Source organism: Bacillus rossius, chromosome 5, assembly GCF_032445375.1.
Source record: "Bacillus rossius redtenbacheri isolate Brsri chromosome 5, Brsri_v3, whole genome shotgun sequence".
NCBI lineage: Eukaryota > Metazoa > Arthropoda > Insecta > Phasmatodea > Bacillidae > Bacillus > Bacillus rossius.
The window spans coordinates 18,322,805-18,339,482 of record NC_086333.1 but is presented as its reverse complement, the minus strand read 5'-3'; the positions used below and the strand labels follow the sequence as shown (position 1 = coordinate 18,339,482).

Genomic DNA, 16,678 nt, shown 5'->3' with positions numbered 1-16,678 from the left:
AAGAAACTTTGGGGACATTTAATTTTTAACTAAAAATTATCTTAATGCAAATATTACAATATTTGCCCCTTGCCAAGGATTAAACCGAAGACATGAATCGATCGACCCATCAATATATTTATAGGTGATGTTTTTCAATGATTATTGGAATTAATCCCAAATATTTTGGTTGGTAATTACAAAAGTTAAATATGACAGCCTAGTTGGCCGACAAGTTGGTGAATGCTAAGATGGTATGGTGGTCAACACTACTGCACTCTAGTGGGTGTTAATTGAACCACGATGATGGCAGTGCACTACGACAGACGATGTGTGCAATACATGTCACTAGTGCTCCTAGTAGAAAGTATTTATAACAAAGCTAGCGGTTCTGTCCCCACCAGGTGCTGGTTTATTCCTTCATATTACACAATTACAATTCAAATATGTGATATTTATATATATTATTTAATTCTTAGTCTGATAAATGTCTCGATAGCCATGTGTTTAATGGCTTAAGTTTTCATTACCAGTGGTCCATCCTGTTATGGTTAGATTCACTTTACTTAAAGTTTAATTGAAAAAAATTAATATGGCTATAAGCACCATAACAACACTTGTAAGTAATGGAATACTCTAGGAACAGCCAACAGAAATAAATATGACGAATGTTACATGCGACTTCTAGCAGACGAAAAACAAATATGGCGGACATTACATTATCCAACATGATGACTTCCAGCAGACGAAAACCATACTGCGGCCTCCAGTAAACTAAAACAATACAGTGGATTCCAGCGGACTTAAACAAGATGGCGGAAATGATGTCATTATTTAATATAACAGAAATATATAGAAAACAGTGACAGAAATTTGTTGAAAAAATTGGCAGGATAGAATGTGTTAGGCTCTAAGATAGTTAAATCCAAAATAATGGAATCCAAAATGTCTGCTTGGGTCAAGGTCAATGGTCAAGGTGAACAAAGATGGCGGCTGTAATGTTACATTTCAAGATGGTGTAAAATGGCACCAGACATCTTATTTTGCACCCAGTAACAAGAATAACTATTATATACAACTTGTCTTATACATATTTAATAACATTCCTTATTCGTTTATGTTATTTATAATGCATTTGTTTGAAAATAAGTATCTAAAAATAATATTGTTTTTTTTAAACAATTGTTTCTGCGTTAATAATATGTACCTACCCGAGTGAAGCTGGGGCGTGTTTATTTTATTTATATATATATATATATATATATATATATATATATATATATATATATATATAACCATGTTGCTTTTTCGTGATTATGGCTTGAAGAGATAAATTAATTTTAGTTTTTGGGATATCTCCATAGAGCAAAAATAGAAGCATTTTAGAAGCTTTAAATATCTTATAGCCTAATAATTAACCATAATATAGTCAGCTTGAATGCAACTGTGAAATGTAAGAATATTATGTTTTTACAGTGAATCATACTGGCGGAAATATCGCAATTGTTAATTGCAAAATTACCGATGAATTATTGTTCGTGAATAGTAAAATTTTAATATTTGTTCTGACAATATTTTAACCTTTAGGGTACTGTAATCTTTATCTTGAACCAAATAGGTCTGTTAATATAATATGCAATAATTTGCACTCAAAGACTTGGCTAACAACTTGTTCTTAGGAGCGACCTCGCAGCTAATTACAATATACTTATGCTTGTGTCACCTGAACCGCGACCCGGGCGAGCCCAGCGGCGAGTAGGCGCACACGGAGACGTCCAGCGCCCGGCAGAAGGCCACCAGCTCCCGCTGCTGGAAGTACACGTTCAGCTCGACCTGCAGGCTGGCCGGCGGGATCCTGGCCGCCCGCACGATGCGCTTCACCTGGCGCGCGTTGAAGTTGGACAGGCCGATGGAGCGGGCCCTGCCAGCGTCCACCTGCGCCTCCATCGCCTGCGAGCACACTTCTCTCGTAACACAGGCTTCTCTAGTTATACACGTTTCCATTTACTTCTTGTTCGTACTTATACACTGTTATTAGGTTTCTTAAAGTTTATTATATGTGTGATCCCATAAAAGGTTTTAATACATACAAGTACACAAACCTCACACATCAAATTACTCTATTTTATAAAAAAAAATGTGAGCGAGGTTACCTTGAAATTTTTTGGTAACATACACAAAATAACACATTTGTTGCTAACAGCGTACAAGCTAAAATATTTCAATGCGCAATAATTATAAATAATAAATTAATCGCGACACACAAATACAATAAACATGCACTTCCCAATAGCTGGGGGTATATGTATGTGTGTATGTGTGTTGGATGGATCACGCAGGTCCGCTAATTTTCGAGACTTCTGAGACTTCCACGCAGACGCAGCACCGTGGTTACGCATTTCCGTTTATTCGACTTCCGTTCCATTCACAAATTTTCTTCTACCAAATGCCATATACCGATAGCTAAGATGTTTACCCCTAATTTTTTTTTACTTCAAATAATATCTTTATTGTTATAAACATAAGAAAATCTACAAGTATAATTACTTTAACCTACAGCATAAAAATAATATAAAAGAACAACTCAACTATAGTTATTAAGCTTTTTCATGTTTATGCTCTATGGATCGTAAAAAAATATAAAACAGCCATTTAATCATTTATATGTTATGATTCATAAACACATTCACAATATTTTGTTTTTAAACACTTGATGTTTTGATTGATCTGCGCCACTATGTGCACTTTCTAATGGCACCCTAAGGAGTGCTGCATATAATACCTAATTGAATGAGAGATTTAAATAGAGGCCATTTTTTCTTAAAATTTTGAGAAGGTTTGTAAAATTTATTAATACCTCTTCAGGCAAAATTATTTGTGCCAAGCAGTGGTTAGTGTTTGTATGGAGGTAACCAATTGTGCGCAACCTAAAGCCACAGTAATGGCAGAGACATTTCTGGGAGAAGCCCAGAGCTCACGTACCTGATGTGGAGGGCGCGGTGCCTTGTCCTCCCGTTAACTTTGTCCTCCTCCTGGGGATCGTACTTTGGAAAACCCTGGTACATCCTGCAGTTGTTGTATTTCCGGTGTTCAGTTCTCGTTATGTAGTGAAATTGTGGCGTTATTGTGTGCAAACACATGAAGACCAAATCATTTTCAGTAAGCTTTATTTTTCCATTGACATATCTATTTACTGATTACTAATGTATTCACCATCAATATTGACACTGACCTGCCAATGATTTAACTGAATAGGTAGATTAAATAAATAAATTATTTACCTAGACAACTCGTAGTATTATATATGTCAGGTAATGTTCTTGTAGAAACGAGTAAGTTATTTTTTATAATTTTTCTGTTTAGGACTGAAACATGCCTACAAAAAGGGACTTAGGAAAGTTGATAATGAAATTAAAATCATTTAAATAATATTATGAAAAAGTCATCAAGAATCATAAATTAATTCATGAAGAAAATTTAAACAAATTATTATATGTATTATATGCACTATATGTACAAAAGTAAATTGAAAAAGTCCTATCGCTCAAAGACAAGATTTGGACAAATATATATAAATCATGATTGGATGTAAAATAAAATGTATACCGTTAGTGAGACAAAAGATGAGAATGATCCATGTACTAGTTCAGTGAAACGTGGTCTTCCAAAAACCAAAATGCTCGAAGAAGCTAAAGAGCAAACAAAAAAGAAAATAGCAGCCAGAGTACTTTAAAACAGACAACGAAGCTAAGGCAATCGTGGTGAATCAGCTTGCGTAAAGCTTTTCGCTAGTGAAAGTCCTTAATTATCTAAATGTTTATATTACAAATCAAAAAGAAAAGAAAAAATTTATAAATAATTTTCTTCAGAAGAGGCATTATTTTTTTTCGTTGAAGCAAAATTAATGGAGAGTTAAAACAAATTGCTACGAACAGCTGCAAAAAATAAAGGTGCAATTATACACCCAAACACCAAAAAACTAATTGAAATCAAACAGCTGGTCCATCCAAAAATTATAATTGCTACCGAAAGGTACTGCGAAGTTCTACTACACGATTTATCGAACCACACTGATGGCATGATTTTCGAAATAGTCAGTGAAAATTATCAAGAAAAATATAATTTAATATTTTAATAGGGGTTTGATGGCTCATCAGGGCAATTATAATATAAACGAGAATGGTAAGAAGTGGAATCCATGGACGATATCGTCTTATACTCAGTGAAACTTATATCGCAAGCCATAACATCTTTTTCTGCTAATTATAAACATAAATTATTTATTGTTGTTTAATAGAAAATATTTACATATTTCACAATTCAAATATTTAGATTAATTTTGTTGTCAAAATGGCAGATAAGAAGTTTCTCTACAATTAAAACAATGCTGTCATCCTTAGTTAAATGCCTTTAAACTATCAGTCAAAGATAATATATAAATTTTTACCTTAGTATCATACAACATTACACAAAGATAATACATATTATAAGCGAAACACTTATAACCAAAAATTATTTCCTGCAAAGATAAACAAAATTAATGTAAATATTTTTGTAAGTGTGGTAACAGTACACCCTAAAAAAACTGATTTGGTGGATGATTATGTCAGTAAATTAAACACTCTTAATAAGTGGTTAAGCAATTACTTAAAACTAGCCTGTTTTAATTTGCATTTGTAACAGTACAGGGAATGTACTTATATGCATAAATATCTGAATATCTTTAAAAAAAGTGTACTCATTTTGTTATTGTACCAAATAAGAACTCACTATTTCTTGAATTTGCACATAATTGTGTTATATCTGATAAGATTAACGTGAAAAAAAATAATTATTTATTTTAATTTCACAATAATTGTGCATTTTTAAAATGTGTTTAAATTTAGGTGAATATTTAAGACAATATTCAAACAGAAATAAGAAACATTTGGGGCTTTTACAAATATTAGTTTAGCAATAGAATATCTGTAGGCTTACACGAGGTTTATAGAAAGTGTTCTCCACAAAATGTTTCGTTTTTACTAGATTATTCATCAATTATTCAACGTATCTTTGTATTATAAATATTTTGCACAATGAAATAGCTGAAATAGTTTTAGTACTCACACTCTTTAACTTTCGGTTTACTTACACACAAATTGTTTAAAGTATTAAGAGAAGAACGCAGCTAAAATCCACACAAAAAAAGTGTCTTGGAGCACAGTTTAAACCAAATTTTGATAAAAATATGGCGGAATTGAACAATAAGCACGTTTTGTATCCACGTATAACATTAAGAAATTGAAGATTTAAATTTTAATTCAATTCTAAAAAAATTTGTAGTGTAGTATAAAACATGTATTACCAATTTTTCACAGCACTTCTAATAAATACTCTCATAAAAATAAAAAAATTAACAACTGTAAATAATATAACATTAAATCACAATAGATCTCAACATATCGGTTAAAATCATGGATTTTATCTGCATGTAAAATTTTAGTACTATATTCTAATATTTACAACAAAAAATATATATATTTCATTAAAAAGGTGTAGTCATAATTATTTATATAATATATATAAATTTTATTTAATACTCATAACTATTTTTCAAGAAAATTGTGATAAAAAAGTTCCTCCATTTTTTCTGCGTCCCAATCATAGTCAAAAACAATCAAGAAACCTAGAAACATTTTTTTAAACTAATTTATTACTTTTACCTCTTCTAATGACGATATTTTTAAAAACATTTGGTGAAAATTGGCTGAGAAAACCTGCGTATCATTTTACTTTAAGATACTACATGATTCTCACAAACGTAAGGTCTATTGAATGTATTTAACTTTAGTTAAGGAACAGTTAGTTTATCTACAGAATAAAGAATTTCACTACGACTTATCATTTATAAACATCTAAGTATACACAAAAAATACGCACCTTCCAAAGACTGATATGATCTGTATTCATGTCAACGGCTCTATCCATAGGATTATTTGAAGTACCTTCAATTGAGCCAACGGGACTGTGAACGAGGTACAGATCGACATAACTCAGTTGCAGATCTTGCAGAGATTGCTTGAGGTACTTCTCGACACTCTCTGCTCGGTTACCCATGCCAGGTAGCTGGAAGAGAAAACAACATTTGGTATCATACTTTTTATTCAAGAACGAAATTTTCTTGCGTTATAAAATTTCTCCCCCCTTCCCCGCCTCAATCCCAGGGGTAAATACTTTTAAAGCTTTGTCAAGGGGTTGAAGGGGCTGAGTTTAAAGCCGCCGATTATATTCGGTTTAGGAATAAATAAAAATATTAAATATTCTCATAAGCCCAAAACTAAGTCACAAAGAAACCATTACTATTTAACAGTAGTATAAATCCTCCTATTCGTATCACAGTTATAGTATATCTTTTAAGAGATTATGGTACACGTTAACATGATTTTTGGATTTCATCGTACAAGCACGACAGAAATATTTAAAATATTGGTTGTTTTTCTATTGTCTGATAAATCATTTACTTTGTGTTTTATTTGTTTTTTTAATCATGCAAAGAGTGTTTGAAGCCACATGTCCTTAGGCAAAATCTTGAGTTCCCTTCTGCTGGAATGGGTATTTGAGATTTTGCCCTACACATTGCATATAATCCGAGACGGATTTTGTATCGAAGAAATACATGAACCGTTAATAAGTTCTAAAAGTATACTAAACTAAAGTAAATTTATAATAGTTGTAGGAATTTTATCATCTCACTTAGCAAAAAAAAATATCCAATCGGTTCAAAGTTATTGTAAACTTTCTAAATATCATCATAAACTGCTTTAAAACCATATTTCCCATGAACAACCCTTAATGCAATTGGTGATTTAATTGAATAACAGATCATTATTACCACCTAAAAATACACAATATCTATCGGTTTAGAATAGTTGTAAGGGTTTTAGTTATGATACAGTTATTTTGGTTGAAAAATATCGTTTGAAGATGATAAAGTTCGTTAATTACTTTCTATGTAGGTCTAAACTATCAAATCCCACATTTCTGCCACCAATCTCTCTTCCCCCTCCCCCTTTTTAAGAGAAATATTGTGGCATTCGGGCTCCGGCTTGTCACAACGTATTCGCGACTTTGGAATGGACAGTAGTTGGAGATGCTGTGGATCAAATGTTTTTAACTAAGTCTCTCTAGGCTAAGATAAGGACATTATTTAACTTATGTTTTTTGTTACTTGAACTTGAAATGTTAACAAGATAGAATGATAGTTAAAGTTTTGATACTTTCTCTCTCTCTCTCTCTTACGTTAGTGCCTAAGATAATTTTAATTTATTAAGGAAGACAAAATTCATTGTCCCCTTACTTTCACTAATCGCTGTAAATGAAACGAAAAGACTAACGTGTAAATTCTTGTAAGTTTCATTTGTTACTAAAAATAAATGTATGTTTGTGTTTTTGAAAGATATTTTTAGGTAAATTCATTAGACTAATCTTTCTTTAGACATCCTCTAGTGGATGCTGAAACTACACCTTTATATTACTTGAAGGATTGTATTTTTTTTTTTTCAATTAAGATAAAAGGATTAAATTCTTCTTGCATGATTTCACCAAGTGAGAGTTAAAAGAGGTAGAGTTCCTCCAAGTAACGCTTAAGACAACTCGCTAAAGCTAACAATTTTTGTTTTTTAAATTTATAGCTAGGTTTATTTATTTTAATGATCCAACCACCCCTTGACCAAATTGTTAAATTTAAAAGTTTTCAAGATAACTAAAACAAGCATTTAATGCCCTTTTGAAATGTTTTAAAGCACCTCTTTATTTATTATGATATTTAATAGATATTCAAATAAATATATTTGCTTACTTTAGAAATATTTAGAAATCATCAAACAGCCTGTTAATGAGATTTTGTAAATAAACTGCTGCAAATAATTGTTGCATGACATTGGATTATTTCTTCATTTAAAAAATTTTGTTTTTGAGGATATTATTAAATATTTAATGTATTATTTTTTTGAAATTTTAATCCATTTCTTAGAAAATAAATTATTATAATATTTATTTAAAATTAATATGTAGATACACATAAAAATTATACTAAACATATTAAATCTACATGGAATTGCAGTTACAACACGAGTGGAAAAATTTTACTTCGCACAATTTTGCAAAAAAAGTATGGGTATACTTAAATGAAGTGAAACCAAAATAAATAAAAATAATTTTGTAACAATGCATAAATTATAGCAAAAGAACCATATTAATTAGTTTACATCCGTGTGATTTGCTCGTCTCATTTTCAGTAGTTCGTCGTTAAAAATAATTTTGTTGAGACGATCACATATATTTTATAAAAATGCTTTATAATTTAATTTATTTTCTTACAATTTTAATTATAAATTTTTATATTTTAATTCGAAATTAATTAATAGGTACATATTAAAATAATTAAAATATTAAATTAAATATATTTATAAAGGCGGCAAATTTTAAAACAAATTGTAAAATGATACGAGTTAACTCAAATAAAGTCAAACAAACCAAAAATAAAATAAATATAATTTAGGAACAATGCTTAAAATATAACAAAGGAGAAAATTCTAAATAAATTTCCGTCAGTGAATTCGCTCGTCTAAATTTCAGATTATTGTAAATAAATAATTTTTTAGAAAAATATAAATAATTCTAAAGTTCTGGTTTAAAAATATATATGGTTTTCAAACGTCACATATAAAGGCAAATCAACTTTCAGGTAAAACCAAATAATGAGATAGAATTCAAAAATAAAAATATTTAGGTTTGAGTTTGTTCTAACGAAGATAACGTGTTCGAGTTCTTATCTAATGACTAATGAGTTGTATGTATGAGCCAGTGTCGCTGTGTCTAATGCACATAGGTCTATGTTCCTTTATCTACCAATGTTTTATGACCCTTAGGCCTAGTCCACATACCTCGTATTCGGACCGTAGTCCGCGGACAGCTAACTGCTGATTGGTGCACGTGACCCTCTGACATCACGTCCCCGTGTCCCAATGTCCCAATGTCCCATGTCCCAAAATCATTTGCAAACTTTAACTTTTAGTCCGCGGACGAGTCAGAGATTTGTTTGACTCGCGGGAGTTGAAAGAGTTGGGAGTAATTTGACCTGAAATAAAAAAAGAGTTGGTCGCGAAGAGAACGACTTGAGGTTAATATTTGTTAACATTTTCTTTGTTTTACACTGTGGTTTTACATGCAGACGTCTTGAAAACTATATGAAGATTCGTCTGAAGTTAAAACGGCTTAGGCAATAATTCACCTAATATTGTGCCACGTATGATAAAAGCTCAATTATATTATGTTGTAATATTTATTTATTTAACATATTGTCAAATGCCTCGCACATTTACTGCACTCTGGTGTTACGACTGCTAAGCTTCACTTTGGACCTGCTTCGGACCAGCAGCATGTAGACACGCACAAATGTGTACATTCGTCCGCGGACGTTAACGTCCGCGGACCACTGTCCGAGGACGAGTTATGTGGACTAGCCTTTACAGACACAATTAATTAGATTATAAAAAATACATCTGAAGCAAGGTGATCCGAACCATGACACGTAGGACCTGTGGTATGTAAAACTAAAGCCTTTAACCACATGGCCTAGAAACATATATAAGATTAAGATTTAAATAAAGTGTATACAAAAATAACTAATTTCTATACCAGCATTTTTAATTTTAAGTAATAATAGCTGCACTGATGGAGGCTGAGCCACTTGCTACTAGGAGCAAGAGCACCCTACCACCAACTTCGTTTCAAATACGTGTTACTAGGAGCGCTAGTGATTCATATTGCACATGATGTTTTCTAGAATGTGCTACCCTCATTTTGGTTTGATTTTTAACCGCTAGATTAGTGCAATCACTCAATTTTCAACAATTGTTGTGTCAGCCATCTTGTCGGCCCTTTTATCACCACATTCAATTCCATATTTATAAAACAAAAATCATTAAAACAATTTACCTGTTAATAAATTTATAAATATATTAATAAGATAATTATTGAAAATTTTTTAAAAATATTTTTCGAGTCTATTTATTGGAAGTCACAAATTTTATAAATGGCAGCAGTAACGCTAAAATACAATATGGCGGATACAACGACAGCAACGATCTCCTTATTGACACTATACACTCTAGCAGGAAATTTATAAATCAATATGATGTTGCATTCTAGTGGACGAAAACTAAATGGCGGAACCCAGAAAACTTCCGTGACGTCGTAATGATGAAAATAATAAATGCCTTTGTATTAGTAGTAGGGAGCAGCTGCCTGGTGAATATCGCGAAAGAAGCTTTTGAAATTTTTAAACTGTGCTCACCTGGAATTGAACAAAGAACTTTGAAATGTATGACCATGTGCAGGTTTTATTCAAGTAACAAAATATTTTTTTGTACAAGTTATTACTTTTTTGGGTATCTTGATAAATATATTATTAAATTACTCTGGCTGGGATCGAACTGAGGACTGCGAACTCGATGACATTCGAAATACCTTTTTTTTAATTATTCACATTTTTAAAGAATATTTAGCACGGTATCGAAATTCAGCCGGTGTATCATATTTCAGTCGTTAAAGGGGCAATGGTTACTTTAATGACTTTAGAGGCTTCAATTGAATATTTCGAGACGTTTTAAGCCTTGTTTTGGGTTAAAAGCATAAATCATTTTTAAGGAATAACATTTTAAATTTTCCCTCAATGGAAAATTTTTTCCCCTCGAAATAGTAAAATTTTGTGATTTCGAAGGTTTTGTAAGTAGTTTTAAAGAAATTTTAAGAACATTTTCCTTTAAAATTTAAAGATGGCTGGCGATCATTGACCCCATCAAAAAATCACACCCTAGTAGCCTGTTGCCTACTTCCCATTTATGTATTAATGATCATAATTATATATTTTTGGAACATTTTAGAAACTTTTGGGACACTCAGGAAATTTCAAATCAACAAACTTTTGATATTCTAAAATACTCCAAAATAATCAATCTAACTCTTTAGTGTATTATTTGCAACCTGAATATTTTAACTTGATTTAATACAACGTTTCTGTAGAGTGTTTTGAATATTCTCGGTGGTAATTGAATAGTCATTAGTTTGCCATTAGTCTTATGTAGTATGAAGAATCTGTACTGTGCTGTAGTTAACATTCATATTTAAATACCTATTTAATTCATAAACTAAGCATTAAAACCATATATTCGCCCCTTCCGCAAAGATTTGCAGTTACAAAATATTCCAGACAAAAATTTAAAACTTAAATATACGATTCACAAAAAAAAAAATATTATTGGCAGGCTATAATGGTTTTTTTTTCTGCGACAATTTTTTTTTCATCTGTCGCCCTAAAGTTGAATCGTATCAGAAACACTTCAACAAAAATTTTAAGCATGTATATTATGTTTACAAAACATTTTACAGATTTCATGATCTGCTTTCTAAGAGAGCTATGAAGTTATTTTTAAAGCTATTGTTTGTTGTGTGCCGTTGTAATGTTGGTGGCACTTGCTCAACTTATTTATTTATAATTTTTTTTTTGGGCTAACTGGTTTCCACACGTTTTCAGTGTTTTATTTTGGTATTTGTTAATGGTAATAAGTATGTCATTTAAAGATTTAAAGGTTAATTTTGAACGAAGTTGTAAAAATTTTAATTATGTGTAATTTAAATGTTTGAACATCAAGTTTTTTTTTATTGTGTCAATGTAATTTTTTTGAATCTATTATGAATAATGTGTTTGCAATTTAATTATTATGGTAAATATGTGAAGGTATATTTATCAAATTATAAGTCAATCTTTTTGTAATAGAATTAATGTATTATCGATCTTTTGATTTTCTAAAAAGTACTCTCTACGAGTGCCATGTTCAATGTCCTTCTTCGTCTTGCACTTACTGACCACAAACGGTCTTTTCCAGCACTTTGACGCCATGATGTAGTAACTCAAAAATTCGTTCTTGTGTGATTTAAAGTTTTCAAGATGCATTAAGCATCTACAACCGCACTAAGTGGTAAGTTTTGTTGTTTTATGTCTCAATAACGTAGGGTAATATTTGTAACACCGGGCGGGTTAATATTCTTTGTTATTTTATGTTAATTAGCGGTTCCACGATACCGGCCACGCGGTAATCCACGATACCGGTCATGCGGTACACTTGAACCAACTTGTGCTGTGGTGTTGGGGGCCTGTCCCCGGCAGCCCGGAAGCAAAATGATGTGACTGCACCTAATTCAGGAAAGCCGACGACTATTTCATTATTTTTGGCATGAACTACTAACATTTTTTTTTAATCAACTCTACATAATGTGAAAATTTCGTGGACTTAACCTCATCGGACTTCTCGTCAAACTTTGTCTTCTCTTCTATCTTAAAGAATTTCTTTTTTGAACCAATGTAAAGTCTTATTTAAAATATGTAATTTACAAGCAACGAAACAATGTAACATGGACTAAAGATATTTTGATAAACAAAAAAAAATTTTGTTTTGTAAGGAATTCATCATGTAATTATTAATTTGTTTTAATAGTAAACAAAAAAAAATTATTCGTTTTTGTAAGGGGCCCCAGATAAGATAAAACTTAAACATAGTAAAATCAGTATCATGTAAGAAATAATTTAAAATACTAGTGATAATATAATATGGTAATATAATATGGTCAGGGTGTTGAGATTTAAAAAATAATTTACATAAAAAAATAAATTATTTATCTGAAATTGTCCTTTTTATTTAATCATTGACTAATACTCTTATAGTTTATTGTGAGTGTGCATGACCAGTCAGTCCTGTTGATACTCTAACTAACCCCTCTGCACATCGAAACACTTCATGAGCCTTGGTCCACGAGCTTTCAGCATCCGCCTGCCTTTGTTCATAACCTCAAATATTTTATGAATAGAGGTAAGGTGTGGTGCAGTTGTTTTCAAAAAAACACTCAAAATAAAGATGTAGGTAGTAATAATTTAAAAAAAATTAAAGAAACAAAAACTGTATTTTATGTTTAGGAGTTTAAAATAAGGGTTTTTTTTTTCAATTAAAATTTGTCTTTTATACCATTTTGGTTTTCATATTTTATTTCTGAACGCGATCGAATTTTTTATGTGGTTTTTTTGGTGCGTTATTTTAGAGCAATGTGTGTAACATAAAACTAATAATCCTGTCGTTAAATTATTATAACTAATGGACGAATACAAACATAAATATTTATTTCAACTCTTGATATGAAGTTGTTTGGTGGTCTAGAGATCTTTAAAAAAATTGCGATATATAAAGGTTAATTTTCTTCGGAATCTACGAATTATTTTTATTAATATATATATTTTAAATATTATTTGTTTTGATGATCATAAGTAAAGTGAGCTTATCAAAGACATGCCATAGTACAGTAATGATTGTACTAACAATTGTTCCTTCTCGTACATATTTACGTTGGGGGCCAGAATGCAGTCACGTACGTTACTAAAGAGAGAAACACTTACCTTGGTGACAACAAATAGCTCCTCTCTCTTGATCTTTCCAGAGTCTAGCCACGTCTTCAGCACTTCTCCTATGGCGGCCTCATTTTGGTATGCGTGGGCAGTGTCGATGTGCCTGTAGCCGATTTCAAGAGCTAAGTTTAGCATAGTTTTGAGCGCGTCACCCAATTCCTGTAAAGCAAATAACTTTTAGCAAACATCTATTTAGACAAAAATGTTTCCTTAAAACTTATTTCATATTTTGCTTATGAACTAGTAAATATATATAAAGCAACCCACGTTGAAAGCTTTACAAGTATTTTTTTTTTAATTTGGCAATTGTACTTCATATATATATATATGTGTGTGTGTGTGTGTGTTTTATGTATTATAAAACACTAATAAACAGGTAACAAAAAAAGTAAATATGAAAAAAATATTTATAGGCCTATATTTTACATAAAATGTTGGTGTATAAATTTTATTCAAACTCAGTTTTGTTTATTTTAGTAAAATGTATGTTGCAGAATTTACTACACAGTTTTTTCGTTAATAATTTCATTATTTAGCGGTCGTGGAAAGAATAAACTTTTCATTTAGTTAAACATTGTCTGAAAGAAATTATTTTTTTAAGACTTATTAAAGAAGGTATTTAAATATAATTCATATTTCACTTGAAACACTTTACCAATTTTAACTCTATTTTGGTTCCGAGGTTGCGTTTATAATGTTACAAGGAAGCTAGTAAGGCGACTGGCCAGCCAGCAGGCACGTGATACTACTAGAGGGGCGCAATGCAGTTAACGTGCATCCCTACATTACAGCTAAACGGTAGTCCGAGTAGCAGCAGCTGAGGGTTCCAAACGTTCCCAGAGCCCAATCTGCGTGAAGAGGCGTAACTATGGCACTTTTATTTTCGCAGCTTCGAGTGTTAAGACGAGGATTCTCATGACGCGACACTCCGAAGGACCTTTCCAAAGCAAGGGCTGGGAGGTATGTAACCGGAGAGGTTGAAGTGAAGAGCGCGAGAGACCGCTTGGCGAGCGATAGCGGGCGACGAGCGACGGGCCTCGTGTGCTGTGTGTCGGATCATCGGGGACCGAAGGGTGTTGTGTGCGGCGGACGAGAGAGTAGTGGAAGCATTGTGTTGGGACCGAGGTGCGTGGCAAGAGACGATCAGCAGAGGGAACCACTGTCGAGCTGAGCTCCAGTGGGGAGAGTAAGTAGTGGACTTTTCGTGTGATTAATTTGTGGACTGACTTTTTAATGGTGATAAATTAACTAACTAATAGAGTTAAAATATCTTATTAAAACATGTTTTAATCAACAGGGCAATCAATCAGGACATGTTTTTTCTCCGTTGTTGGAATACATTTAAATAATAATCAGAACAAAACGTATTAATTAATTGTTTAGTTTTTGGTATAAATATAAAGATATATTTAGTATGTTTAGGTTTACGTTATTGTCTGATTACAAAAAAAACTATAACTTTAATTAAATCACACATTCGTAAAACTGCAAACATTAAATGTTATTTATTGATTAAGACAAATTTAAATGGTTTAGTAATTGTTGAGCCCTTAAGTAATAAATGGACGGTTTATTCAATTATATTTATTCCAAACCAATTTTATTAATTAACAAGGTATTTTTTTTGTACAGACCTTATTAAAAATAAAGTGTACCATTTTTTTCCTGCATATTATACTGCAGTTTTAAACATTAATTATAATTTTTTGTCTAACAATTTATTTCAATAAAATAATTCAATTATTGTATGGAATGTTTTGTTGCAAGACATACCCATAAACCCATTGATTTATTTTATTAAAACATTAATTTAAATAATCGTGTTTTACAAAAAAAAATGGCAGTGTTGCTATAAAAATTAATTCAATTTCAATGACTTACAACTTTGAAAAATTGTTTATCCCATTGGATAAATAAATTTTAAATTTATTTCCCTATATAAGAAATTGAAAAAAAATATTAATTTCATACACTTACGATTTTAAAGTTCAAAAAGGAACAGATATGTTCCTACAGAATATTACGAACATTACATTTTTGCATTGTGTGGTCAAAAAAGACATTTCAACGAGGTGTTGTTTATTAATTTCGCCAGTTTATAAAGCAAAAATATTTCTGATTTAAAGTTTACGTGTAGTCCCGCAACATGAGCATGGCTGTAGAATTGGTAGCCTCACATCTTCCCCTTCCCGCTTCACAGAGGCCAGCTAAATTCCAGTAGTTGGCAGACGTGGCGTGGCCCTGTCAGCCAGCGAAGGCCGTGTGTGGCCGTGAGACTGAACATGGTTCTGGCAGTGGAGGAGGTAATCAGTCAGCACCGTTCTCACATTACATGCGCTTTACAGTAGTAAGTAGGTAGGTTTAGTATGTTCTGGGACAGGGCTGGAGGCGCGGGATTCAGGGGATTCGAGCCGGCCGATTGCTCTGACGTCATGGCGGCCATCTTGGATGACCGTGACATTGACCTTTGACCTTGAACTTGGCTGACATCTTGTATCCGCCATCTCGGATCCGCTTTCTAGTTCCGCCATTTTGGAAACACAATCTTTAAATCGAGTGCCCCACTCACTCATGATGCAATTTTCTTCATGCCCGCCATATTGATTTTTTTCTGTTCCGCTGGAGGCCGCCATATTGGATACAGTCGACTTTGTTTCTGTTGTTTGTGCATAGAGAGCACCAGCGCCGCTCTTCATTTTTTTTCTGTTCTGCTGGAGGTCGCCATTTTGGATACCGCCGACTTTGTTTCTGCTGTTTGTTCCTAGAGAGCGCCAGCAGATCTGTCTAATCACATAATGTCGATGTTCCATTACCTAACATAGCTATTATGGTGCTTATCGTCATATTAAATTTTTTTATGCAAAATACATTGGAAGCCCTGTGATTCGGACCATCGCAGCTCTGATCTCTAGGTTGGAAAACATACGCCTTTAACCGCAGGGCCATCGAGACATTAACCAGACTGAGAATTAAATAAAGTATACATATAAATATCATGCATATTCGGACATGTAATATTTTTTAATTTGAAGTAAAAATATCATCTCACTTTCGAGTCAGAACCACAATCTTGTATTAATACGTAACTGTTGCAAATATCGTTACAGCTGCCATCTTCAAAATCTGTAATTTTTATGCTAGAAATTCCGAAAAAATTATAAAAAATATTTTTAAAAAATTGCCTCCTTGAAATGTTTAGTTATT

The 16,678-nt window shown here is 32.1% G+C and overlaps 1 protein-coding gene across 2 annotated transcripts in view; it reads right to left on the bottom strand.

Annotated features, from left to right (window-relative positions):
• The window catches only part of LOC134531618 (aldo-keto reductase family 1 member A1-like), a 77,939-nt gene that overhangs the window by 46,564 nt on the left and 14,697 nt on the right, over positions 1-16,678 (bottom strand). For both annotated transcript variants that reach the window (XM_063367373.1, XM_063367374.1), the window contains exons 2-4: positions 13,466-13,633; positions 5,899-6,084; positions 1,703-1,929 (exon numbers count right to left, since the gene is read on the bottom strand). In XM_063367373.1, coding sequence (XP_063223443.1) covers positions 1,703-1,929; positions 5,899-6,084; positions 13,466-13,633 — 581 coding nt within the window. The remainder of the gene's footprint in view (positions 1-1,702; positions 1,930-5,898; positions 6,085-13,465; positions 13,634-16,678) is intronic.